Source organism: Quercus robur, chromosome 7, assembly GCF_932294415.1.
Source record: "Quercus robur chromosome 7, dhQueRobu3.1, whole genome shotgun sequence".
Classification (NCBI taxonomy): domain Eukaryota; kingdom Viridiplantae; phylum Streptophyta; class Magnoliopsida; order Fagales; family Fagaceae; genus Quercus; species Quercus robur.
The window spans coordinates 11,173,482-11,201,147 of NC_065540.1; the positions used below are offsets into that span (position 1 = coordinate 11,173,482).

The 27,666-nt window shown below is 34.1% G+C and overlaps 3 protein-coding genes across 15 annotated transcripts; 2 read left to right on the forward strand and 1 right to left on the reverse strand.

Annotated features, from left to right (window-relative positions):
- Positions 1 to 1,207: 1,207 nt before the first annotated feature.
- On the reverse strand, positions 1,208 to 4,234 carry LOC126692224 (uncharacterized). The gene is made up of 2 exons (XM_050387745.1): positions 4,069 to 4,234; positions 1,208 to 3,529 (listed from the first exon to the last, which is right to left on the reverse strand). The coding sequence occupies exons 1-2, from the start codon at positions 4,159 to 4,161 to the stop codon at positions 1,436 to 1,438; spliced, it is 2,187 nt and encodes a 728-aa protein (XP_050243702.1). The 5' UTR covers positions 4,162 to 4,234; the 3' UTR covers positions 1,208 to 1,435.
- A 6,630-nt stretch (positions 4,235 to 10,864) lies between these two features.
- On the forward strand, positions 10,865 to 16,410 carry LOC126692225 (ubiquitin-conjugating enzyme E2 variant 1D). The gene is made up of 4 exons (XM_050387746.1): positions 10,865 to 11,086; positions 12,602 to 12,741; positions 15,680 to 15,805; positions 16,021 to 16,410. Exons 1-4 carry the CDS (start codon positions 11,053 to 11,055, stop codon positions 16,159 to 16,161), a joined length of 441 nt encoding a protein of 146 aa, XP_050243703.1. The 5' UTR covers positions 10,865 to 11,052; the 3' UTR covers positions 16,162 to 16,410.
- Positions 16,411 to 23,247: 6,837 nt separating this feature from the next.
- LOC126692226 (probable CCR4-associated factor 1 homolog 11) lies at positions 23,248 to 26,989 on the forward strand. 13 transcript variants are annotated; one of them, XR_007644950.1, is made up of 4 exons: positions 23,248 to 24,275; positions 26,120 to 26,253; positions 26,355 to 26,418; positions 26,745 to 26,989. XR_007644950.1 is itself a non-coding variant. In XM_050387748.1 (3 exons), exons 1-2 carry the CDS (start codon positions 23,452 to 23,454, stop codon positions 26,169 to 26,171), a joined length of 876 nt encoding a protein of 291 aa, XP_050243705.1. In that variant the 5' UTR covers positions 23,248 to 23,451; the 3' UTR covers positions 26,172 to 26,198; positions 26,310 to 26,989. The 13 variants fall into 13 exon arrangements, 4 of the variants coding, with proteins under 4 accessions (XP_050243705.1, XP_050243708.1, XP_050243707.1 ...); XR_007644953.1 differs by having other exon boundaries at positions 26,364 to 26,418; XR_007644954.1 differs by having other exon boundaries at positions 26,120 to 26,198; positions 26,310 to 26,418.
- The last annotated feature ends 677 nt before the right edge of the window (positions 26,990 to 27,666 follow it).

A 27,666-nucleotide genomic window follows, 5' to 3' on the forward strand; every position in this document is an offset into this window, starting at 1 on the left:
CTTCCATTACCAAGATTTCAATATCAGATGCAGAATGGGGTTTTTCGTGTTTCTAGGGCTTGTGCGGAAAAGTTTCAATGATTTGTGTTTTTGATCCGTGTTATGTTCTGATTTTTAATAAAATGGTGTTTTTCTAACGTCTGAGGGTGAAGCGGGCAAACGGATTGAAGTTCAAGTGGACAAAGTGTTAAATTTTAAACCACGGGTAGGCAAAGTGAAGACGAGCCAAAACACAGGTGGGTTTACTGTAATTTTCCCTAAATAAAATTATATATATATATATATATATAATAACTATTAGATAGTGAGGTTTTATAAAATTGCTATTCTATTAGATACTAAATTTGAAATTGCCCATGCCAAATTTTGCAGTCTTCACTGTCTACTTAATTCCTATGCTACATACTCTCTCTCTCTCTCTCTCTCTCAACCAATTTTAAACCCAACATTCTCTCTCTCTCTCTCTCAACCAATTTTAAACCCAACATGCAGGATAACTCAAAATTGTCACAAACCAAACAAATGTGAAAAAACCACGCTCTGTCTCTTGTTCCCTTTCTACTGTAGAAAGATATTGACTGCTCTGGAGGAAAACCATGACTTCCTACAAATTTGTGCATGTAGAGAAAAAAATCACCAAGCACACAAAAGAGAAATATGTGAATTTTTCCAAAATGCAAGCCACACAAATGGTCCATGACATCCAGAAGCACATACATACCATACCAAGAGCAAATGCAATATGCAACAATAAGACCTTCATCCACGAATTGAACATTTCACCAAGAAGTTCCACAAAGCACAAACAGGTTTAAGTTGACTGTTTTAATAAATGAAAATGTTAAGGAAGATTAAGGTACATATTCTTGTCACAAAATTGCTTACATCAAACATATCCCTTTTTTTGGGAAAACCAAACTCCAGGCATATATCAAGACTTGCTTGGAACAAAAAATCATATGCAGAGTGCATAATCAACATTCACAAGACTGAACAATAAGGCTCATGGTATATACAAGTATCTCTGTGAAGCAGGAGAAAATGGTTGGATAATAACATTTACATGTACAGCCTCGAAGCTTTAGTCATTTGGCAAAAAGAAGATACCTCAGAAACTCAGGAGAAAAAAAAATCAATTTTTTTGTCACTTCAAAGTTTTGTACTGCTACTCAAAATCCAACATACAACCAGCATTGTACACATCACATGAAGAAGAAAACTACATTAAAATATCAAAGTCATATGAATTCCAACATGTCAGTGTAGGACTATAATCATTTTGAATATATTCTGCTAATTTACCTGTTCAAAACTTCAACTTGAGAGATCTGCTAGAAATATTACATGTGAAACTGGGAAATGGTAGTATCAAAATGAAGATACATCTCAGGATCTACAAGGACAAAAAATAAGTCGGCACCTCATCCAAAAACTTTCAAGAGTTGTCTTTATCCATTTCTCCCCATCCACTACTGCTTCTGATATACTTATCAACAATACCAAATTCTTTATTCTGAGCAACCCGTCTATCATAGTTCTCAATAGAAATAAGGCCCTTTTTCATCCTCCTGTAGTAGATGACATCCCGCGGCCAAAAGCGAGCAGAACCAAAGTATGCCTCTATAGATAGATGCCTTTCATTTTCTTCTGGGGGTTCAAGGCCATAATGCTTCAGAACCATGTACATCTCCTCTGATGATATACTGGTTGAACAACCAGTCTGGGATTTGGCAAAAGTTTCTGTATCTGGCTTTGCTGGCATATGTTCCATCTGTAAGGCAGAAGAATTTTTCAATTTCACCACATCTCCCAAAATCTCTGGAGGTGAACTCCCAGAAGTAAGTGCACCTTTCTCTGTCATTGGTGTGCTTGGATTTGTTAATTCATATAATGACCCAGATGTAATATGGTTGCCGTAGTCATCCTTCTCCAGAGTTTGGTTCTTTTCCATGTCAACTTCTACTTTTGAGGATGACAGAACATTTTCATTATTCACCACCATTGTTGTATTCTCAAAGTCAGTACTATCCAACCCAGCATTAAGGTCAATTGGTTGTACCCGTTCAACTGGAATGTCTGTGGATTTAGGAGTGGTAGCATTACACAAAGAGTCTTTTGAATTCAACTGTGCCTTATTTGGAGCAGATGGTAAAGGCTGACCAAGCGATACTGACAGAGACAAGGATGTTGACGAGCTTGATCTTGCCCTACACTTAATACTTCTGGTACCAGAATACGGTGATTTTGAACTGGACCTTGAATTAGAAGACAAAGAACGTGCTCTGGAATTTGTAGATCTCGATCTAGAATGAAATCTTGACTTTGGCACAGACTTAGAGGATTGGGAAGTTGAGCGAGATCTGGATGCAGTATAGTCAGAATGATGAGGTGATGAAATTGACTTCCTAACCTTTTTTGCAGTACTTCGTTTGGGACTTCCAATACCCCTCCTCCTCTTCTTTCCTCCATTGTCCGTTCTCCGGTCCCTATCAGTTTCTTTTGTGACAGGGGAACTTCTACTTTTTATCAACCTCCAATGATCTTTTGAACCAGATGCCCTCCTATCATCCCTTAGTTGCCTTGCTGTTATGGTATCCCTACTTGACTGCTGGTTTCCCCAGGATTTGGATCCAAACCTATCCATCTCTCCTCTGCCTCTACCATTTTTACGAATGTCATCATTCTGCCTCAGATCAAACTTTGTGGACTTTCTCCGCAAAGCATTTTCTTTGGGACAATTGCGCTTTTTGTGACCAGGAGCCCCACAACTATAGCAAGTTGGCCAAGGTTTAGAATCATTAGGATGGTTCAGAGCTGCATCACCAATCTGGTCTCTCCCTAAACTCTCTTGAGAATTTCTTGGCACGGAAGAACCACCTGTATATCCTATCCTTTGGTTCTCAATTTCATCTTTTCCATCATAGCCATGGTAAGGTTCATATCGGTCAAATCCTATTCCATTTTCAATCCCATTTCCATTTGAGGTGCCAAGAACTTGCCCACCCCATCTATCATTGTCCACCAGATCAGCTACAACACTACCACCTTCATCATGCAAACCTTGATGTTCTTCCTCAATATAATCTTGCATGTTTTCTTGAGGGCCACGGCGGCCGCCTGCCTCATTATCAAGCATGTCAGCATAATCAAGCCTTCCACCATCACTATCTGGTTGTTTAATACGCATTTTGTAATCTCTCCAACCATTTGAACCCATTTTTCTACCATCATGATCTCCACCTCTCGCAGCATTTCTTCCACGTTGCGATTCATGTGATCCAGCAGCTCTTGCAAATTTTTGAAAAGGTCGAGGCTGTTTATTCGACCATGTAAGAGTCAATGGCTCCCCACAGATGTTCTTGCCCTGTAGTGCTCTCAAAGCTTTCTCTGCATCTGAAGGGTAGTCAAATACTATGAACCCATATCCATCTTTTTTTAGCTGCACGTTACAGCGCCCAAACCTTCGAAAAACACGTTCAAGTTCATCTCTCCGAGTTCGAGTTGATAGATTACCAATATACAAAGACATCTAGCAAAATCATAATAATAATCACGGTTACTTATCACGTGAAAGAAAGCCCAATTATGCTCACACACACACACATATATATATATGAACAACAAGAACATCAATAACAATACGCCCTCAACCAAACCCCGCTATTTTATAAAATTGACCCCATAAAAAACCCTGCTATAGCTTATTAGTCAATTCATATTCTGCCAAGAAACATAAACCCATAACCTCAGACAAAAATTTAGTTTGGCACAAACCCCATAACCACATTAATCAGTTACTTATTCATATGCGAGTGTGTATAAACTCTATAAACCAATAAAGTTGAATTATATTGGGCTATTGACAGTCAAAGAACAAAAAGAATTAAAACCCATTTTTTATTTTCCTTAGTTTTCTTGGCCAGCAAACAGAATTAAAAAGAAAAGAACGTAATGTACATACAGACATTTCATCGAACACCTTGTGCGCATAAAATACTGACCACAAAAACGAACCCAAAAATACAACAATTGAAAAACCCAATAGGGAAATGCAATAACAAAATATACCGTGTTTGAGAGAGCTCTCTGGCTTTGGCTTTGAGTTGAGTTCTTGAAACGATAGCGTTCCGTTTCTCTCTTTCTGTGTGTTTCCACTCTCATCAGACCCTTTACCACGCTTGCTTTGTTCACTGACTCTAACCGCGTCAGCGCGTAACCCTGACTCTGAACGCGTTGTTCATGAAAAAGCAAAGGGGGAGAAATACAGTGTGGTCAAGACCAGTGAATGTAAGCGGTTTTGACAAATAGGAATACAGTATTGAGTTTACAAGATTTTTTTTTAATATTTTCATTGGTTGATTTCATAGTGTGAACTTGGGGATTGTGTACACCTGATTTTAACCATGTAAAGTTCTTCTTCTTCTTTTTTTTTTTTTGAGGTATATGTAAAGTTATTCTTAATGTTGAAGTTAATTTTTAGTGTGTGAATAGTAGGACAATCGAATAATTCTTAAATATTATTAACCACGCAAACATTTGGTGCAGTGGTCACTTTATAAATATAAATATTTATGGGTGTGTGGGGTAAAGGTAGGAGTTTAAGTTTTCAGGAGGAGGTTTCATACACATATACACTTAGATTAAATTAGAGTAAAAAATCTATTTTATATAAAAAAAATATTATTAGAAAATGAATAAATAATCTGAAAAGAGAGCACCATTTTCCATGTTCTAAAAATTCTTAAAAAAATTTCAAAATAATCTACCGTTCATATTTTGGGACTTACCCAATTGGTTTTTTTTTTTTTTTTTAATGAAACAATTGGTCAGCATCGGGGTTTTAACTCTTACCAACTTTTGAGTGGAAAAATAGAGAAAAGATGGTGGAAAGTGTGGATCCCCTTCCCTTCAAGAGATTCTTAATGTTGAAGTTAATTTTTAGTGTGTGAATAGTAGGACAATCGAATAATTCTTAAATATTATTAACCACGCAAACATTTGGTGTAGTGGTCACTTTATAAATATAAATATTTATGGTTGTGTGGGGTAAAGGTAGGAGTTTAAGTTTTCAGGAGGAGATTTCACACACATATACACTTAGATTAAATTAGAGTAAAAAATCTATTTTATATAAAAAAAATATTATTAGAAAATAAATAAATAATCTGAAAAGAGAGCACCATTTTCCATGTTCTGAAAATTCTTTAAAAAATTTCAAAATAATCTACTGTTCATATTTTGGGACTTACCCAATTGGTTTTTTTTTTTTTTTTAATGAAACAATTGGTCAGCATCGGGGTTTTAACTCTTACCAACTTTTGAGTGGAAAAATAGAGAAAAGATGGTGGAAAGTGTGGATCCCCTTCCCTTCAAGAGATTCTTACGTATCTCTATCTCCACCATTGTCAATTATTTTAAAAATAAGATAGTGATATCTATTTGTCTTTTCCTTTTTAATTTTGGTTAATTCTAGAGAACAAAGATAAATAGAAATTAAAAGAACTTAAAACCACATTTTTGAAATGATCTTTTATCTAAATACCCTTGTGTTACTTTAATCTCTAATTTGTTTATTTGTCTAATATTGTCATTACCACCATCTCACTCATAAAAAATGTAAATATGTCGACGGATTGTTTATATGTTACATTTAAAGAAATTAAATGAAATACAACTTAATATTAGAAATTAGCATAGCATGTAAAATTCCCTATAAATTTCCATACAAAATATTATAAATTGGATTTCTAGAATGAGATGGAAGGTGTTCTCCTACCTTTTTTTTTAGAGAATATAATAGAGGATTAAGAATATTGGTTATCTCTTTTCGGGGAGATGAATATGAGGTCATGGAGATAGTATGATTAGATTTTAAGACTGAATGATTTGTTTATTATATGACACATACCATTTTATGGGAACAAGACAATGAAAAAGGCAATATTGAAACATTGTAAAAAAAAAAAAAAAACACAAACTAAATTGAAATAATTTGTGATGATCAAAATGAAATCACACAATATTTAGTGTGCAATTGGACTAGATTTTTGTTCAAATTTGTCAAAAATATAGTCGTGTTTGTGCATACAAACAATGAAGTTTTGAAAACTATATATAAACAAATAAAGTAGAAGGTTAAATTTTTTTTTTTTTTTTAAAGCTAATAAAAATTCACACATATAAGGACAAAAAAATGTGTGTGTTTTCTCTTTTCAGTTTTGCTTGGGAAAAAAAAGAATAATAAAAAGCTGAAAATGAACATTTTGATTTTTTGTTTCAAGAATTTCATAGAATAATCTACAATCTTTTTCGAATATCTTTTTAGAAAGTTTATCGTATCAATTATATATTTTTTATTTAATAAATGCTTTGATGATAGTCTCATAATTTAAAGCAATATGATGTATTTTTCTCAATTATAATTTTAGTTTTTTATTTTGTTTTTTTCAAGGACATTTAAATTTTTCCAACGTGATGATTTATACATGTTCCAATAAATTGAATTTCCACACCCCCCCCCCCCCCCCCAAAAAAAAAAAAGTTTTCCCTTGTCATTCTCTCTCTTCCCTATTTTTATTTTTTACATTCTTGCTTTTATTTGTTGTACCATTCAAGGATAAGACATTTAAATCTTATCCCTGTCCTACTTTTATCTATAGGTCCACATATCATAATTCTTTCGTGGTACTCATGTCTTAAAAATGGGATATCTCACTTTTTAGTTTTTTAATTTTCTTTTTCTGAATGGTAGTTTTTGATGTTGACTAGGCTTTTTTTTCTTCTCCTGGGATGGTAGTCATTTCTCCAAGCTTTTGACAAACTATTCTGTAATGTTGTAATCTAATGATATCTTTTATTCTTGCTCTTTTTAATTTGTTCTATAACCTTTGTGTATCGAAGTGCATTTAACCCGAAGGTCACTGTTAAAGTCTAATTTTTGGGGGTTATATGTTCAAAAAAAACTATCTCGCACTAAGTTCTACTACGATAGCAAGAATCACCATTTAAGGATAATCTAGTCGGGTGATTCTAGGTGAAAACTGTATCTCAAACTCAATTTAAGTTCCTATTCTTGTTGTTGATTGTTGGATCAAACTTATTTTCTTTGTTAAAGATTTTGTGCATTCACTACTGCAAACATTTCAATAAGGTACACTTGTAGGCTTCGTATTAAAATTGAAGTATTAAGCTTAATGAAATAGCATTTTTACAATAAATAAATCATAAACGTTGGATGACAAATGCCACTGTGTGGTTTTCCACTATCTAGTGTTACAGTAGAGGTCAAGATAGGCTTGCTTGGTCAGGTAATCCAAGGGGCACGTTCGATCTTCGGAGTGCCTATTCAATTGCCACGACTGATGTAGATACTCCTTTGTTCAGTTCTGGGTGGATTTGGAAGCTTGAAACGCTGCAAAAGATCAAAACTTTCCTTTGGATGTGCCAACATAATACCATAGGTGTTAGGAGTTGCCTTGCTAAGAGAGGGGTGACAATTGAAGACTTATGTCCAATCTGCCAAAGGGTTCCGGAATCAATTATTCATGCCACTAGAGATTGTGAGTGGGTTAAGGGAATCTGGATGCAGCTAGGTGTGAGTGCTTCTAACCGGGATTTTTGGATGAGTAATCTTCAAGACTGGATCAACCTTAATGGGAGAACCAATTGCAGCCGTGCCCAAGAGAAACCCCCTTGGAAAATTACTCTTTTGCTATGTGGTGCTTATGGAAAAATCGGAACATGGTTGTCTTTCATGGGAAAAGGGTGAACCAAAATCTGCCTAAGGAGATAATGGACCAAGTATTAGAGTTTATCTACTGTGTGCAATCTCCCAAGAGTCCAAATCACAAAATCAGTAGAAATCTTCACTGGGAAAGGCCTCCAACGGGCTGGAAGAAGCTTAACACAGATGGATCATGCTTAGGAGGGTCGGATAGAGCTGGATGTGGTGGCCTAGTAAGGGATGAGCATGGAGAATGGGTTGCGGGCTTTACAAGACACATTGGCTCTACGAGTAGCTTCATAGCTGAATTATGGGGGCTGAGAGAGGGTCTTTTACTTTGCTGTAATTTAAACATTGAATCCCTTATGGTTGAATTGGATGCTCAAGCTATGGTGGATGTATTGAAGAACAATGCCTATGAAAATAACGTTGTTTCTCCCATTTTGGATGACTGTAGACTCTTGGCAGCTCGGTTTCATCAGATTCAGTTTAATCATTGTTATCGTCAAGTTAACCGTTGTGCGAATTTGCTTGCTAGAATGGGTGCTGCTCAGGAGCTTGATTTTATTTCCTTTGTAAGTCCACCTGTGGACATTTGCAATGCCTTTGAGGATGACTTGAATGGTGTTTATTGTAATAGGATGTGTTTTGTTACTGTTGTAAGTGTTTAGTTTTGTTTAATGCAACGTCTATTTACCAAAAAAAAAAAAAAAAAAGTGTTACAGGCAAATAAAAAAAATGTGCAAATAGAAACGTGGTAATGAAAGTTTGGAAATGATCAACTTGTTCATATATGATATACCCAAAAAAAATCGCTTCACCTTCACCTACTTCTCTTCTACCATTTCACCGTTTCCTTTTTCTTTTTTCATCTTTTAAATAGCCCTCCTTTATTTATTTTATATATATATATATATATATATTACATTTTTAATTAAAACAATGAGAGGAGAATTTAAAGTTTAAACATTGAATGTCTATGTTGTAAACATAAAAAAGTATCACTTAATTACGTGAGTCTTTATCTCCTTTAAATAGCCTAAGCATTTTTTTAATAATAAAAAGCCCAAGCATCTTTAATGTCAACAATGAACAAACAACCAATCATGTCCTAATCTTAATATTCCATCTGCTATTTTCAAACTAGGCTAAAGAATACAAAGCTATAACTAGGCTAAAGAATATATATACGTATATATAAATGAAGAACGGTATTAATGGGAAGGCCCAATATATATATATATATATATATATATTAAAATGCCAAGCTTAGTAGTGTGAACTTGTAACCAAGTGGAGCATTAAAATAGTTGAACCGAAGGTGAAATCGGCTAGATGGGAGAAGTGGTTCTATTAGACTGTCCTAAGAGGAGATTCTATTTTAGCTTGCCCCATTGCCCTTGGTATAATGGGTACCTCCCATCCATTAAGGGTGAGTAGCCCTCCAAAGGCATATTAATTTGCTTTTTCGTTATGATAAATTATCCTTTTTATAATAAAAAAATTTATTATTTACTTGCGAGAAAGAATAGTATATGGCCATAGTAACCTCTTTATAACTTGTCCTTAAAGCTCTTTTGTGCAATTTTTTCGGCTCTTCAAAAAAATAAGGTGTTAACATAAATAGAACAGTTTTTGTTTTCTGTCCATTTTGAATTGCCAAACAAGTTTTTTAGTTTCAAAAATATAAAATTGTTTTTGAAAACAGAAAATAAGGAAAAAAACGGTTACTCAACGTACCCTTATTATTTTGCAGTATGATGCATGATATCCACATCACTTTTATTGAGATATACCACACATAAATAGCATTGAACCACCATCGAGCTCATTCCACCCAATATTTTTCAAAATAAATAAATACATTCAATTCTAAAATTTCACAATTTATTCAAACAAAATCATCTACTAAAATTACATCGTTGCCTCAACCTAAATTCCACTAACTGACCATCAAAACTACACTACCATTCTCGTCACCCCAAAATATTCACCCACCAACCTCACCATACTATATGACCCACACATCAAAACCAAATTAATGAAGATAGCAAATCTTGTACTGTGGCATTATGCACCAGCACCACATCATCCCTATCAACACACAAAAGTCCCAATCACGAACCCATTATAATCTTACTAGCATGTGAGTTTAGAGAGAGTGAGAGAAGATATGAGGGGATTTTAGAAGGGATATAATAATAACAATAACAGTGATGACAACGATGATGATGATAACAATAATAGTATAAATAATTGAATTAATAGGCAGGGGCGGAGGTACACTTAGCTATGCCCCCAAAATTTCTAAATACTTTATAATGTATATATATTTTACAATTTTTTTTAGATACTAGACATTAAAATTGATAATTGGCCCCTTCAAAAAATAAGAGCTAGCCCCTGCAAAAACGTATAGAACAACTAACTAAACATTGGGTTCTAAAAAATAGTAATTGTTAAGAGCAACAAACTATCTGCCTTGTAATGAAAAAAAAAATAGTTTTTTCTATCTCTTAATTGGTAAGTGAAAAAAACTATTCGCAAAATGTTAAATGAAAAAAACTATGTACGATGAGGATATATAATTGACAATACTCAAAAAGAAATTTTCTTTTGGACACAAATATATAATTTTTATTTTATTTTTAATTTGGGACCAAGTCTTTTGTTGTTATTGCTACTATTGTTAAGTTTCCAATTGTTTGTCAATGCTTCATTTAGTATTCGTTTGACAAAAATTTTTTTTGCTAACTTATTTTACTATTTAACTTATTTTTGCTACTATTTATAGGTCTCACTATTTAATGAAAAAATTTATATTTTAAATACTATTCCCTTCATTGAATTAAAAAGAAAAAAAAATCTAAAAATTTGAATTTTATCTTTAGAAAATGATTGGTTTTTTTTTTTTTTTTTTTTTGGGTTGAGAGAGAGAGATGAAAATGATTGGTTTTTAGAATTACCTATGGGCCACTAGACCCACCCCACAATAAAAAGTAGATAAATAGGGTCAATAAAACTCAATATATATATATATATATATATAAAATAATAATAAAAAACATGTAGTTCACTTTATTCCAAAAAATCCTACCCATCACCCAAACTTGCTTTTTTAACCTATCTATCTCTCAACCCATTAAGATCATTTTTGGCCTCTTTATTCTCCCCCACCTTTGCCTTAGTCGCCTTCCCCTTTCTTCAGATTCTCTCTCTCTCACCTTCTTGACTCATCATCTCTCCCTTCTTCCCCTCTTTAAAAGCCTCTCACTTCGATCGGATCCCAACCACGCCAACCGCTAGATTCAACCACGAGCAAGTCATCCATGACGCTTGGCTCAGGAGGATCCAGTGTCGTGGGTGAGCACCTCAAACCCCCCATCTCTGATTTTCTTTTTTTCTTTCTTTCTCTGATCCTTGTTGTTTTCTTCAATTTTAATAGGATTCAGCTTCTGGGTTTCATAGATTTTGGTTGTTTATGTGTTTTATAGTGCACAATTGATCATGGGTCAACCTCACTTTGTGTTTTTTATTACTTTTTTTTTTTTTTGTGTGTAATTTCTCCTTTTGGTGATGGGTCTGTGAGGACTTTAAGGTTTTTATTGATCATAGTTTAAGGATTTTACTTTTTGTTATTGTTTTTTTCATAAATCTGCTTCTGGGTTGTTTTGTTTATGTTGAATCTAGTTCAGATTTCTTGTACCATGTTTGTGTAATTGCAATATCATATTTTTTTTTTCTAGAAATAAATTTTTTTTTTTTGTTCCACACTTGTAAAGAGTGATTTTAAGAAGCTGTCTGACTGTTTTGGCTGATGTGTACTAAATAATGTCTATTAGCAACCATGCAAGGCTCTGCTGGGAAATTATTATGGTTCTTTCATATTTCTTAATTACTTTTTGGAATTGAATCGGCAAAACAAAATAGCAATTTCATTGGATTGATTAGCAATGATAAAAACTTTGAGATGAAGATATGTGGTAACTTGTTGTAGGATCTGGTAATGCTATAATAAACTTTTGTTGTAGTTGGTAAAACAATACAAGGCTTAAGAATTAAACAATCCTTGGGCTGCCTTTCTTGAAGTCTGAGCAACCAAGGGAAAGTGTCCTTGACTGTAATAGCAAATTGCTGAATTTTGCTTTGGAGAATATGTACGTTCCTCTGGTTGTTGGGGTCAATCTATTTGTTTCTTTGACTCTTCTTTTTTCCTGGCTGGATACTGAGTGCACAGTGCTCTTGCTTAGTGCTGGCTTCGCTGAATGAAGTTGAATTTAACATAAAACATTTTGACATGTACAATTAACAAATTGTTCGCTACCTCTATGATATCAAATTGGAAATCCTAGGTTTTGCCTTTTGATATATGAGCGCTGCAAGTACATTTCTATACATGGAAGACATCCTGGGGATGGTTATGATGATAGAGATGAAAAATTTTGCAATATTGTGAGAACATTGTAAAAGAAGATTTGAAGTTTGCCAGATGTATGAGTTTAATTTGAGTTTGGGATACAATCTAATATGTAAGGCTTGAATCTTTGTTTTTGAAAATGGACATGGTTGTTGCTCAGACCGCAGCATATAGAATCCAATACAAAACTACAAACAGATATCATAAAGTTAAACTATAAACAGATCATGTGCAAAGAAGCTTTATTTGGGTTGACATTGGGGCTGAGTCTTTGCATCATTATTCTTTGTCTTTAGGAAAACCATGGGAGAGTTCAATACTCTAATATCTGAACTTTAAACCATGAAATCTCCAATGTTGATTTTGTAAGACTTTGCATATTTAAGGACCTTCTCCTCTTTTTATTTTACTAATGTTGACTTTGCAACTTTTGACTTTTTAATGTTTGTGTTTCCATGTAGTCCCTCGGAACTTCAGATTGTTGGAGGAACTTGAACGTGGAGAAAAAGGGATCGGAGATGGCACTGTCAGCTATGGAATGGATGATGGAGACGACATCTACATGCGCTCTTGGACTGGAACCATTATTGGTCCTCACAATGTAATTGGATTTTGTTCTCTCTCCCACTTGATGTTGTGTGTGTGTGCTTAAAATACTACAGTTGATGAAAAATTGCATTTGTTTGCTCATTCAAATAGGAATTTCATTTGAAAATCTGACTTGTGCTTTTGATGCACAGTGAAGTTAGTCCTCCTTTTGACCATAAGGAAAAGGGTGGTTCTTGGGTTGCTTAATAACTTGGCGTGAAGGATGGCCTTTTTCAGATTGCCCTCATTCTAATTTTCAAATTGCCCTCATTCTAATAAAACTTAATTAAAACTGAACCAGCAACTTTCTAACCTAAAAAACTTAATGCTAAGACTTAATAACAACTAGAATAACCTATGAAAGATGCCAAGAAGGCCCTGCATCAAAACTAGAATACAATTCTTGAATCTTTTTGGACTTAATCTTGTTTTTCTTTGAATTCCTCTTTACTGTTGGCATCAATCCCCCCCCTGTTGGAGAAAACTCGATCTTGAATTTTGAAATGTTGAAGTATATAATTCCTGACCTTTTGAATAGCATCCTTGACATAGGATAAAAAAGCTTGACGTTGAGTGTTCTTTATTTTCTTATTTTCTTTGGTGCTTAAAACTATATTGACTGTTGAACAACCTATCCAATGAGAACATTATACTTTTCAGGAATTACAAAATCAATAATGGGAATCATCATTGCAAATGATACAGCTTTAACTTGATGCACATATTTAAGTATTGGGACTTTTGATTCTCCATCTCTTATGTTTCTTCTTGCATCATACTATCTTCTTTTGTTCTAATCTTGGCTTTTTGTAGAATAATATGGCTGAGATGTAACTTATAAAAAAAAAATATGGCTGAGATGTATCTGGCACAATGGTAGGTTGAATACGCCTTTTTCTTGGCTCTTATGTCCTTCAAAATTCTCTTATTGAAGTACGCTTATGGCCCTTAAAGTTTAAGGTTGTTTTCATTTTGGCCCTTTACGTTTCAAAATTTTCATTTTGATGTTTGACTCGTTTTCATATTGCCATACCATCCATTTCCCTTTAGTAATTTGGTGATACCTGGCATTAAATGGGTGGCATGGCTTAATGGACGTCGCTTATATGGTGCTGAATGGTTAGATTAATGACAAAATGTATGACAGTGCCAATTTGAAAATGAAGTCGAACCATAATTAAAATTTTGAAATCTAAAGGGCCAAAATGAAAACAACCCCAAACTTTAAGTGCCAAAAGTGTACGTTAGTTCTCATCAAGCAACTAATGAGTTTCCTTTCTAGAAAGTTTCCTATATGAAACTTTCAAGTTGTTTTGAATAATCTTCAGGTTGTCTAGAGTTTCAGTTTGCTGATTGGGCTCTTTTGCTTGTTTTTCTGGTTGTCTGGACTTTGTTGCATGCTATTCTGACTCTTGTGCCAGCTGTTTAGAGTTTACTACTTGCTCCTCTAGCTGTTCTACCTTTCTTGCTAGTTGTTTTGATTCAACATCCTGTTATGGCTTTCTAGCTTCCCTTTGTGGCACTTTAACCCTTTGTTTTGAACTTTCAAGTGGCTGCTCCTGTTGTGCAATCCTTCTTGCATGCAGTCTTGGCTGTTTAGCATGTAAGCTTGAAGATTATAGATCTCTCCATAAATTTTACAAACAACTCAAATTGAATAGCCACTTCTATAACATGGTTTAGATCTTAATATACATGAAAATATCTTTATTAATTTCATATCTTAGCCCATTCTTGAATTGATCAATAGTCATATGTTAACTTTCTACTATACGGACTTTAAATAATTCCTTATATTTCCTTGCATAATCAATCACTTGCATGTCACTTTGCTTAAGAGTATATAATTGTTCAAGAAAAGAATCTTGAAGACATCGTGGAAAATTTTCTTCTTTAAGAATCACCTTACCAGTATGCCAAGTCAATCAACATGTATAGGATCTCACATGACATGGAAACATCATAGTGGAAACTGCTCTAATACCAACTTTGATTTAGGACAAAAGCTTAAATGGATTTTGAAGCCAATTTTGGTCTAGGATCTTCAGAATTTAACACAAAATTAGATTTCTTGATTTAAGGGTTTAGGTAATGAAAAGATTGGATCTTGAATATGACAGCGAATAAGGTAAACACTAGGCAATCACACCTAGGCTTTGCTAGCAATCACACTTTGGGTGCTTAGGTGGTGTGTCAGAGCCTAGCCGTAGGGTAAGTTTTGAGGTAGACGTGAACAAACACTTGTGTGAAACAGCACAACAAATATATTTTATTCAGGCAATTTATATTTTTATTTATTTATTTATTTCTGGGTTTTTTTTTTTTTTGGGGGGGGGGGTGCTTGGATGTTCTTCTTCATTACTAAAATTTAAGAACTATTTCGTACTTAAAAATTTATAATATTACACAGTTTGTCCTTTTTAAATTTTTTTTGTTAGCATATCTAAAAAATTATATATTTCAGGGATGAAATAGTACCTATACTATATTTCTAGAACAAAAAGGACGTAGTCTAGGTTTATTTATTAAATTTTTTTTTGGGTCCTTGAAAAATCATCTATGATTTACTTTCATCCTAAAACTAACATTTTAAAGTATAGGAAGGACGAAACGTAAACATTTTAAAGTTTTAGGAATGGAAATAGAACCTTTTAAACTTTAAGGATGAAAATAGAACATGGCTTTTTTTTTAGGGACGAATATAGTATTTTAGCCTTTTGTTTATAATGTTTTTGGTTTTTTTCTTGGGTGGGAATAGTCTACTATATTTACATAGTGAGGCAAATAGGACTTGTAGCCAATCTTGATAGTTAAAGAGATGCTAGACTTCCTCTAGCCTTATTGCTTATATTTTGTGCTTGTTTAGTAGCATTTTATGTTTGTTTGATGTTTCTTCTTTTTCTTGATATGCGATGCTTGCTGGTGTAATAACCTCTCTCTATATTGGCCAGACGGTGCATGAAGGTCGAATTTATCAGTTGAAGCTCTTTTGTGATAAAGATTACCCAGAGAAGCCCCCAAGTGTGCGCTTTCATTCACGGATCAATATGACTTGCGTTAACCATGAAACTGGAGTGGTAAGTTATAATACCACTATGTTCTTTAATTGATCATTCAGTGCTGCTGTGGATTTATCATAGAATAAATGGTGGGAGACAATTTATGTAGTCTGTTCTCTACTTACTATAATTGGTCCTTGTTCCCATGACTTATTGTCCAATCACCATTCTATTTCTATCAAAGAAAACTAGTCCATTTGAAGTTTGATAATAAGATGGTTGAACTGGGACAGGTGGAACCAAAGAAGTTTGGACTTCTTGCAAATTGGCAGAGAGAGTACACCATGGAGGATATACTGACTCAGCTGAAGAAGGAGATGGCAGCCCCACATAACAGAAAGCTGGTCCAGCCCCCAGAAGGCACCTACTTCTAGCTTGCAAAATCGTATAGATATCATGGGTCATATTGCCTGTGCAATATATAGTGTGTAATGCTGTGTTGCTCCTGTTGAAGTGAAGAAAATGCCCTAGAAAAGCTCTTGCTATACTACTCTCCAGGGCTTCAACTTTGTTTTGTCATCCTATGTTCTTTTAACTGTGTTGAAAGATGCTGTTTAATTAATGGGATTCATGTGTGTCAAATATTTAAAATACCCTTAACTAGTATCCCAGTTCTACATTAATCAATGTTTTTGAACTTGTTTTTCTTTTTCTAAGGCTGTTTTCTTTTGCTTCTCTGGAAGTATAAGAGGGAAAAACTGAGTGTCATTGTGACTGGCTTCACCAATGGTTGACATTCACAAAGATCCCAAGTTTCTTGCACCAATGGTTGCAAGTTGCAACACAACATATTTTAGAGTTGTCACTTTGGCAGTTGTAAAATAATTTGTGAAATTATTGCATATTTTATGTCAATGTTTGGATTCTAGGAAGCATGCATAAAACTGATAAGAGAATAACACTAGGATCCTGGAATGAAAAATAAGCAGGTTTGGGTTTAATTATGTTAAAATCAATCTGCATCAACCAGCTAACATGAACAAATTAAATAAATCGTGTGTTAGGTTCAGTGGACATCCTCTTGTTTTGCATTAGCCTTTTGAAGCAAAAAAGCATATCAATTTGATTAGAAATTTAATTATAAAATGGATGTATGCATCACTTCTCTAATTCTCTTACATACTTTTTTACATATAACATGTGTATATTATCTACATCCATGAATTTAATGTATATATGAGATTGACGTCGTTCCTTACATGAGAAATCGTCTTTAAGCCGACACGGTTTAATTTCAAGTTTTCAATTTGTTGAGGTTTTGATTTGTTTACAACGCTAACATTTTATATAGATGAATTATAATATCATTTTTCAATGGAGAGTGAAGACAGGAGAATGCATAGTAAAGAGATTCGAGCTTTAATTTTGGATGTGGATGTAGATTCGAGCTTTAATTCTAGATGTGCATGCAACCTATCAATTCTGAATGTGCACGCAATCTACGAACACGATGAATCTAAATCCAATCCAATCCAACACCTTTAGTTGGTTTTTTATGGAAAAATATATGGGTTTTTTTTTTTATTGGATTTTGAGATTTAGTTTAAATTTTTTTAATTTGATTTATTTTGGTATTTTATTTTTAAGACTTAATTTTGATGAAGTTAGGATTGTATTCATTTATTGAACAACAAAGTTAAATAATTAAATAAAATTTCAATAATTTTAGTAGGTCTGATCTTTACTAGTTGGCTTGTTTTTTGCATAGTTATCAAAACTGTATCGAAGGTTGACAAGAATTGGTTCACTGATTGAACCGTAAGTTTATTAATTTATTAAATAATATATTTTATGATTATAAAAAGCAACTAAAATAAAATAGAAATACTCTATTTAACTTTTTAGTCGGACAAATTTTGATCCATTTAGAATTTAGAAGTTCTTCCATTTTTTTTTTTTTTTTTTTTTTTTAATTTTTAAGTTCATCACTTTATCAATAGGTCTTTTCTATAGTTTTATCATTATCTCTTTATCTCTTTCTGTCTCATCACTATCACGTTATCTCTTTAATCTCAACTCTCATCTCATGGACTAACAACTCTTCTACAACACAACTCTTACTTTATCTCTTTAGTCATTATAACTAAGTCTTTATCGGTTTATCTTTTTAATCTTTAGTAGTTCAGTAATTCAATTCAGAGTCAGAATTTCAGTAACTTCAGATTAGTCTTCTTTCACAGTTTCAAACGGTATTCTTTCTTTTATACATCGGTAAAGAAGATTATCTGTGCACATCCCGTATTTTACACCAAACCATTCTGAATAACACTTTGGTTCAGAATTTTACCAGGGTTGAGTAGGGATTTAATAACACTAAGGACCCATTTGGTACATGTGTTTAAAAACTGAAAATTGTTGTTTGAAAACATTTGTGAAAATACTTGTAGGTGAAAAAATGCGTTAAAATGCGTGAAATGTTGTTTAAAAACTGAAAATGGTTGTTTAAAAACACAAACCAAACACCCCCTAAGTTTTTCAAACCATCCTGCAAGTTGGGTTAAGATGATTTTGGAACTGTCATCACTATCACGTTATCTCTTTAATCTCAACTCTCATCTCATGGACTAACAACTCTTCTACAACACAACTCTTACTTTATCTCTTTAGTCATTATAACTAAGTCTTTATCGGTTTATCTTTTTAATCTTTAGTAGTTCAGTAATTCAATTCAGAGTCAGAATTTCAGTAACTTCAGATTAGTCTTCTTTCACAGTTTCAAACGGTATTCTTTCTTTTATACATCGGTAAAGAAGATTAATCTATGCACATCCCGTATTTTTCACCAAACCATTCTGACACCAAACCATTCTGAATAACACTTTGGTTCAGAATTTTACCAGGGTTGAGTAGGGATTTAATAACACTAAGGACCCGTTTGGTACATGTGTTTAAAAACTGAAAATTGTTGTTTGAAAACATTTGTGAAAATACGTGTAGGTGAAAAAATGCGTTAAAATGCGTAAAATGTTGTTTAAAAACTGAAAATGGTCGTTTAAAAACACAAACCAAACACCCCCTAAGTTTTTCAAACCATCCTGCAAGTTGGGTTAAGATGATTTTGGAACTGTCATGTATTGGTATGAGGTTAAGATTTTTTTCAAAAATAGAAGATCGAATCTGATTGAAAAATTCAGAATCTGCACCCTTGGAGTCTTGGACCAGGACAACAATACACATAAGAAATTCAGAAATTGAAGAGTTAAAAAGAAAAAAAGAGAGTAATTTTGATATTTAAAAAAATATCAGAAATAATAGATGTACATGTACATTGTATTGTGAACAAGGGGGGATGAATCTGTCAATCTAAAAATGACACGTTTAAAAGGGGTGACCAAACCTTTTGCTTTCGAGCTGTAACAGTTCTTGCTAGTTGCTTCTGTTCGGCCCCAATTTTCCCGTCTTTGAATTTGATTTGTTGCTTCCAAAACAAACGATCAGTGACAGTAACGGCTTAAACATGTTGCCCAATTATCTAATTTCATCATATTCAAAACGTATACCATCTCTTTCACACACATTTCACACGCTCTTCACGCTGGCGCCTGCTAAGCTGACTGAGTGCCGACTCATTTTTTATTTTTTTATCTACCCTGTTAGGACTTAGGAATATTCATTCATAATTCATAAGGTAGGTCAAAGTCAAGCCCTTTTACATATGGTTATGGTCCTCCTAAATTTATGGCTTGGGTTGGTGGATTCTAGTCAATTTGATAAGGATTTTTTTTTTAATTTAAAAAAAAAAAAAATTCACGTCATATCTATGTAAAAAAAAAAAAAAATTGTTTGAACTTGTTATATTCTCTTAATTAAAAGTGATTAATTTTTAAAATTAAGGAAATTAATAAGTTATAGATAGCAGGATAAAATATAGTTAACATCTCTAAGATTTAAGTTAATGCCAGTTAGGTCAAAGACATTTAAAAACTAACCAACTTAGTTTCTAAATCGTTACAACTTACACGTTTTTATGTTCTTTTTAACTGTAATTGGTGACCAAGTTGGTTAGTTTTGAAATGTCTTAGACTTAATTGATAGTAAACCAAACCCAAGGGTGTTGACTCTGTGATGTTTCTTTTATATATGGAACTATTTTTGCGTTTTATTTTTTGTGACACATACCTCTCTTGCGATTTGCTTTAAGAGGTATTCATCTCCCTTGTGGTTTGTGGTTTGCTTTGCGAGACATTTTTTGGTAACTTTAAGCAGAATTTGATGACTTTGGCAAGTGCCAATAAGATCCATTGGGAAAGAATTAAAGGAAAAAAAAATTGTTCTATACTAAAGCTTATGCCTTGCAAACGCACACAAACCTAAATGAGGATTTTGGGAGAAACTTAATGAGAGAATCATAAATGTGAGTTAGAATGATCATTTCTTCAAAAAAAAAATTTCTTTTTCATGTTGGAACCTACTATATCATCAAATTTTGCTAAAGTTAGTGAGATTACCTTATAAGCAAACCACAAGGGATATAAACGCATTATAAAGGAAATCACAAGAGAGGTAGGTGTCACAAAATATATTACAGTATAGTTCCATTTTTAAGTAATACAACACATTCTATCACTTTTGTCAAAAAATAAGAAAAAAGAAAAAAAAGTAATACAACACAGTGGTTGGTATGTGTAATTTACCTTAAAATTAATTAACTAAATATTTGTCATAATTAGTGTAGGGACACGATTTTTAACGACCCAAGAATGACGTTGGGCTTGTGTGTAAAAGACCCTAACAATATGATTTGTAGAGAGTGGGTTTGGAAAGGCCTGCCTTTGGGCGCTGGGTTTCGGTCTGGTCCCGGTTTCGTGAGCGATCATACAAAGATGAGTTTGGACTGCATAGCTGAGCCTTGCATCAGTGTAGTTTGGAAGGTTTGACTCCTCGGAATTAGTCCGAGGAGCATCACATTCTCACCATTCCTCCTTTTTCTTCCTTCTTTTCCCGGGGCCTCCTCCCCTCCTCTCTCTTTCTCCTCCTTTTTTCCTTTTTATACTAGTATTCGATTTCCCTTCTTCATCTACGTGTCAGTTTCTCCTTGTTTGGGGCAGTTACTCGTCCTATCAATCTTCACGTCAGAGTGGTTGGGAAAAGCTGGATAGCATGGTATGGGGTATGGGTTTGTCAGGTGCTGGGCTCCACGTTATGGTGTTGGCAGCTTTTTAGCTTGTACTGCTCTTGTACTGAGTTTGTCTTTTTCTTCAGGCGTTTTGTGAGGCGTTGAGCGTGAGGTTGTCCTCGGCTATATTATTAGGCCCTCAAGGGGTTCTCCTCATACCTCCTCGGCAGTAGGGCTCCTCGGCTTGGGTTTTAGGCCATTAATGTGAAGTGGGCCGGGATTCCAAATTTCAGGCCCCACAATTAGTAAAAAAAAAAATTGAATATATATATATATATATATATATATGAGATACAAAATGCATATGCATATGCCATTTCATTTGATTCAATATTTAAACACCCCCCCCCCCCCCAAAAAAAAAAAAAAACCTTTTACAAACATGGTAACACAAAAATGTATATTGACATACCTACAGGCATATTCATTCTAATTTAGTAGCATACTAATGTTATCCTAATATTATTTTAGATAATATTATTAAAAATCAATTAATTAAGCATTTGATAGATAAAAAAATTTAAAGATTATAATAAAATACGTAAACTTTGATATTTAATATAAATAGAAAAACTAAGTTGTAACCTATATTTTTGCACATAAACATTCAACAGTAGTGATGATAAGGTGGCCATCTTGTTGAATATTATGAATGAGTTACTGGACTCCAAAATTAAGAAAATAGAATTGGATAAGTGATACAAAATTAAAAAATAATTATACACTAATTTGAATTCTAATTGTACTTCAATTTTAATGAAGTATATGACATGGAACTAAAATTATTTGATTTTGAGAATTTTATTTTTGTATGTAACTATACATTTTATCAAAATTAACACCATATTGTTGATAATAATGTTCAAGTTCTATAAAGTTGATTTTTTTTGGGTATATATATAAGAGAAAAACGCTTTGTTAAGAATCTTATAATTTCTTTAGTAAATTACATATTTTTGTTGATATGAAAAACCATAGTTCAAATTCCTATTTTTATTATGGCAGCTATCAAATTTAAAAAAAATATATTATATACTTTTAATTATAATAGAATATTTTTTTATTTCGTAGTCTAAATTGGAAGAATATAGAATAGAACCCGAACTTTATTCTCCATTTGAATTTTGAATAAGCATCTATGCTCACCTTCTGGAGACAAATAAGCAAATCTACGTTTCCAACTTTTTCTAGAAACTTTAACTTGAAGCTAGTCACAATACGCACGGCATGGCAACAATATTTGGGCGCGTTTGTTTCATACCTACTAATATCTTTTTAATCATCAATTTGATGAGTTTGCATAAACAACAAAAAATAAAGCTACTTTTTTTTTTCTTCAATTTCAACCTCTGCTTTCGTTTATTCCAAGATTTCTTGCTAATATATGTTCAATTAATTTAAAATTTAAACTTTGTCATCCATTCTAATGGACCCATCAATCCTGATTCCAAACTTATTGAATTAATAAAAAAGAAAAAAATTACATCTCTAAAATTTGTAAGTATTCTGTATTATTTCAGTTAGTTTTTATTTTTATCTACAATATTTTCAACAAAAAGTTTTCAGTTTGAGATAAATAAGTTATTTTCAAACGACTCTTCAGAATTTGAATTTTACATTGTAATATTTTAGAATTTGGATTTTATTTTTTAAATTTTAGAAATGTTTGAATTTTACTCCATAAAATCTGAGTGTTTAGATTTTATAACCTAAATTCAAGGGATAAAATCTAAACACCACAAAATCTCAAGGATTCCAAATTTTGAAATTTTAAGATGTAAAATTCAAACACCTTAAAATTTGGTTGTAATTACCTTAAATTTCTTTTTTAAGTATAGTTTTAAGATTTTCTTGTTTAGTGGTTGGACACTCGGTTTCAAAATGGTTGTCTTGAGTTTGACTAGGAGCTCCTTAATTTAAGTTTGGACACCAACACTTTGAAAAATCTCCCTAGACCAATTATTTATCTCGCTGTAAGCCCACCCATCGGAAATAATGATTAGTCTCTATTTCCTCACTGTGGGAAACCAAAAAAAAAAAAAATTTCTCGTTCAGCTAAACAGAAACCAAGTCTATGCAAGAGAAACCAAATACGACCAATTGGTCAAAAAACACAACTAGTCTCGATGACAAGTGAAAAGCAAAGCCAGCCAATAAAACTTATCTGTATTTCCATCCCATCACGTCATCTCCACAACAAATTGTGGACCCCACCTCCACCCGTTTCCATAATAATTTTTCACTAAAAAATTAAAAAAAAATTATATAAAACCGCCTCGCAGTAAACCTCAACGGTACAACTTTCCTTATATAACTACCCAAAAAAAAAAGAAAAAAAATTAGAATTGCTTTCAATTTTCAACAGACTATATATAAAATCCCACGTCTCTCACTTTCTCTATAAAATAAAACTGCTCCTCTCTTTTTAAAACCCTAGCCGTACAATACTTGTAGAAGTTTTATTTTTTTTCTTCTTCTTTGTTTGATTTTAAAATTCTCTTACCATTACAGAGATACAGATCCGACCCGATTTGGGAGACCCGGAACAATGTGTTTTGCGAAACCAGAGATTCAGCCTCATAGACCCGTGGTGATAAGATCGGTATGGTCGCATAATCTCGAATCGGAGTTCGGTCTGATCCGATCCGTTATAGATTCGTACCCGTTTATCGCGATGGATACGGAGTTCCCCGGAGTCGTGGTTAGAACGCCGAATAACGGGTCCGATTCCGACGACGGGCCGGGTTTACAGCTCCGGCAGCCGGACCGGCACTACGTGGTGTTGAAGGCGAACGTGGACCGGTTGAATCTGATCCAGATCGGGCTTACGCTGTCGGATTCGGAGGGGAATTTGCCGGATCTGGGGACTGACGAGCTTTACATATGGGAGTTCAACTTCAACGACTTCGACGTGGCGCGTGACGCCCACGCGCACGACTCGGTCGAGTTGCTGAGGCGCCAGGGGATCGACTTCGAGCGGAATCGCGAGTTTGGCGTTGAGTCGACCCGGTTCGCCGAGTTGATGATGTCGTCGGGGCTCGTGTGCAACGACCTCGTCGAGTGGGTCACCTTCCACAGCGCGTACGACTTCGGATACCTGGTCAAGGTGCTGACTCAGCGAGTCTTGCCGAGCGAGTTGCGCGAGTTCCTCGAACTCGTCCGAGTCTTCTTTGGTGCTAGGGTTTACGATGTTAAACACTTGATGCGGTACTGTGCTAGTCTCTACGGTGGGCTGGACCGGGTATCCCAGGCCCTTAATGTGGGTCGGGTCATCGGGAAGAGTCACCAGGCCGGGTCGGATAGTTTGCTGACCCTACATGCGTTTCAGAAGATCACCAAAGATTATTTCGGCAAAGACAATCCGATTGAAAAGTATGCTGGTGTTCTGTATGGATTAGATATTTCCGATCTTTAGTGAAATCTATAGCTTGTAGATTTCTGCTTTTGTTTTTCGTTTAAAAAGTAAATCTTGTATACATTTGATTTGGGTCGTTAATCAATTTTCTATATTTATCATAGTTTGCTACCTTTAATTTATAATTTGTTTTTCTTCCAATTCTCTAATTTTGCATTTGGGTAATTGGGTTTTACTCAATTTTTGTTTTTATTGCTAGGTTAATGAGAAACAAGAATTTGGGGGGTATAAACTGTGGAGTTTGGTAGTTCTAGGATTCATAAGTAGTGTTTGTTTGGAGTTGGAATTTTGCGAGATGTTATGGATGTGAGTGGAATGGCTTGGATTGTGGTTTGGTGAAAGAAAGCCGACAGAAAATTCACGGGGGATCTTGAATTGTTGAAAGAATTGGCTTGAGTTGTGGTTTGGACTTTGGGTTTGGTGTCTGTGTTTTTCTTTAGTGAAAGAATGGAAATTTTGTTAAGAAACTTTGGTGTGTTTTCTTGAAAGAGGTGGATATTGGCTATCAATTATTGACGCTGAGGTTGAAGGTGGTGTCTTGTTTTGCGTGTGGAGTGAATAGAAAAATGGAAGTTTCTATGCATGCTGATTTGAGAGGGTTTGTGAATCATTAAGATTCGTATTTGCTTTGCATTATTTTAGTTGAAATTTCTGATGGTTGAGGTTGGTGTTTATAATAGGAAAAAATTAATGCTGAAGGTAAGTCTTTGCCACAGATTGGAAGTACTGAAGAACTTATATATTTTTCAACAGAAGCTATTTCATAGTTCAAGGGATAAATTGGTACACTGGAATGGTGATTTTGCAAGGCATTGGAACCAATTTTTCCAGGAGTATAAGATGATGAAATGGAATAACTATTCCTATTCGTTTGTTTGGTACATTGTACTAGAATTCTGAATAGGTATTCCGTTTCCTCACTTTTGACCTTCTCTTCATGTTATCCTCGTTGAACTTGATCCATCTGTTGATCTCACCACAAAGGAAGATTGTAGCACCATTGGATCTCTATAACCTTGTACTGGCGGTCTACAAACCATACATGTCCATACTTATACTAGCGTTGTTGTCTGGAGGTCTTGTAACACTGGTATTGCTCTCTTTGGCATTGTTGATGGAGTCAATATCACCATCTCTAGTGTTTAACTGGTGACATCTCTCTGAAGTCAGAGGTTCTGGCATTGACTGTGACTAAGTTGAGAATATTGGCAGCTTATTGTTGAATGTCATTGGTGACGAAGGTTAGACCATAAGTTGGTCTGAAAGGGAATGTTCTGGGTTCTGGGTGTTGATAATGAGGTTTTGTTGGCTGTTGGTCTTTGGAGTATGGGGAAATTGTGTGTGTGTGAGAGAGAGAGAGAGAGAGACCTGAGCATGAGTAGGAATAACAATTCTTCAGTTTAACGGATAGCTATTCCTTGTAATTAAAATGCAGCTGGATAATTGAATAGCTGTTCCTCGTAATTAATATGCAATTGGTTTATTGAATAGCTGTTCCTTTAATCAAAATGCAATCAGATAATTGAATAGCTATACAAAAGAAATAATTATTCCATTACGGGTTCTTTTCCTATGTAGCAGATGTGCTCTAAGAAAAGATGAATCTTGGACTGGTGCAAATCGCCCAAACTACATTTTTTTTAATGAACAGGGAATTCAATTATTTAATTTGATATCCATTGTTTATAGCATTGTCGGAATTTGTTCAATGCTAGTTGGATGTTTTGTAATAAGAGCTGGTCCTTGTGGCAACTTCAATATGGGGTTCTTATGTAGTTCTGTGTGTGGAATCTATGGTCAGGCAGTTGCTGTTTGTGCTTCACTGGGGAGACAAGGGCCAGTTTTTGAATTGAGTTGTGCAACTGTTCACGATCAATGTGGTAAATACAGACGGCATGATGACTGGTCTTCAAAGTTCAAAACTATTGAACATAGGTCTCTTTTTTGTTTAATAATGACTAAACTAGTTCCTTCAATCATTTTTATGACAGCTGTGTTATAATGGTGATGTATTCATAATAGGAATTGTTATCCAGGAACATCAGGTAATGGCATTAGGATAAGTTGGTCTTACTCAGGTATGGGGTTTGCATTTCACAGGTAAGTACTTCAAATTTGACTAGTATTTTTCTGTTACTAGCAAATTTGCTTTCTGAATATGGTGCTGTTGGTATGAGAAGCTTAATTGTGTCTGGCAGAAAAGTTATATTTTTGTCTATACTGTGAGTCTTGGATGCATATTCCTAGAAAGAAAATCATCACTTACTGACCATTTATTTGTAAAACTAATGACCATTAACTTTACATTTAGGCGTTTATATAATTGTATTTCTCACTTGATTCTTAATGACTGTAGTTTTTGCATGGTTTGTGTAGAAGCCATGTCCTTTAGTAATTATATGCTGATATGCCTATGCTTGTTGCAGGGGAAAGTTAGCTATAAAGATCACTGTGAAGTACTTCATATTATTTTGTATTCATATATTCGACTCTAGATAGTTGGGACAAATTCTTCGAGTTTACTTGTGTAGCTCTTGTTATGATATCATCATTGAACCAAGAATTGCTCCAAGTCATAGCCTAACTTTTTAATTTTAACTTGTTAAGGTATCTTTGGTTCACTGTCCTTTTGTTTTATCAATAGAGTGTAACCTTATCATGGTTCAGATTCTTTTTGTTTGTGGTATTCTTGGAAGTTTTTTGGCAGACAAAGGAATTATAGGATTCTAGTTGGTTGGCATTGGCAGTTGAGAAAATTATGGTTATGTTGTCTATTATCAGTCAAGCTCATAGTTTTTGTGTTTGTTACATTCATGGAGACATCAGTAACAGTTTGTCCTTAAAAATGTAACCAACTCAGTTCACTGTTATTTTGCGATATTGTCATGCATCTGTTGATACCATAATTTTTTCTGTTTGTGTTAAGCGCTTTGGATTGATTGCTCTTATTAGATATTATGTAGCCAAAGCTGGCAAGATTTAAGCCTTTGTGGATAAAAGTAGCTGCGTTATATATGCATCACCAATACATTGCAGGATTCATCATGACAGGAGCTTTCTGCCTTCATTAAGACAATAGGAAATAGGGGGAGAAATAAGAACTGCAATCCGCCCTTAGTTGTTCAAGTAATCTCATTTTTTATTAAAAAAAATTCTCATGCTGGACAATTGGTAAAGAAGAGTCTATGCTCATACCCAGGAGCATAGTTTTCCCCAAATTCTATAAGTTGGAGGGCTATGCTATTGAAAGATAAAACATATGCTTTTATGTTGATAAAGAATAGTTGTTATGCATGTCTCACGACACTCACATTGTATAACGATCAGAGGGAAATTTGTCATCAACAT

What these genes read in the sequence shown, in the direction of transcription:
- LOC126692224 (XM_050387745.1), bottom strand. Translation starts at nt 4,161, where the DNA reads ATGAGAGTGGAAACACACAGAAAGAGAGAAACGGAACGCTATCGTTTC. An exon ending in AGAGAGCTCTCTCAAACACG is followed by an intron (nt 3,530 to 4,068) that starts GTATATTTTGTT and finishes TGATTTTGCTAG; the next exon opens with ATGTCTTTGTATATTGGTAA.
- LOC126692225 (XM_050387746.1), top strand. Translation starts at nt 11,053, where the DNA reads ATGACGCTTGGCTCAGGAGGATCCAGTGTCGTGG. An exon ending in CCATTATTGGTCCTCACAAT is followed by an intron (nt 12,742 to 15,679) that starts GTAATTGGATTT and finishes TATATTGGCCAG; the next exon opens with ACGGTGCATGAAGGTCGAAT. An exon ending in TTAACCATGAAACTGGAGTG is followed by an intron (nt 15,806 to 16,020) that starts GTAAGTTATAAT and finishes GAACTGGGACAG; the next exon opens with GTGGAACCAAAGAAGTTTGG.
- LOC126692226 (XM_050387748.1), top strand. Translation starts at nt 23,452, where the DNA reads ATGTGTTTTGCGAAACCAGAGATTCAGCCTCATAGACCCGTGGTGATA. An exon ending in AAAGACAATCCGATTGAAAA is followed by an intron (nt 24,276 to 26,119) that starts GTATGCTGGTGT and finishes ATCTATGGTCAG; the next exon opens with GCAGTTGCTGTTTGTGCTTC.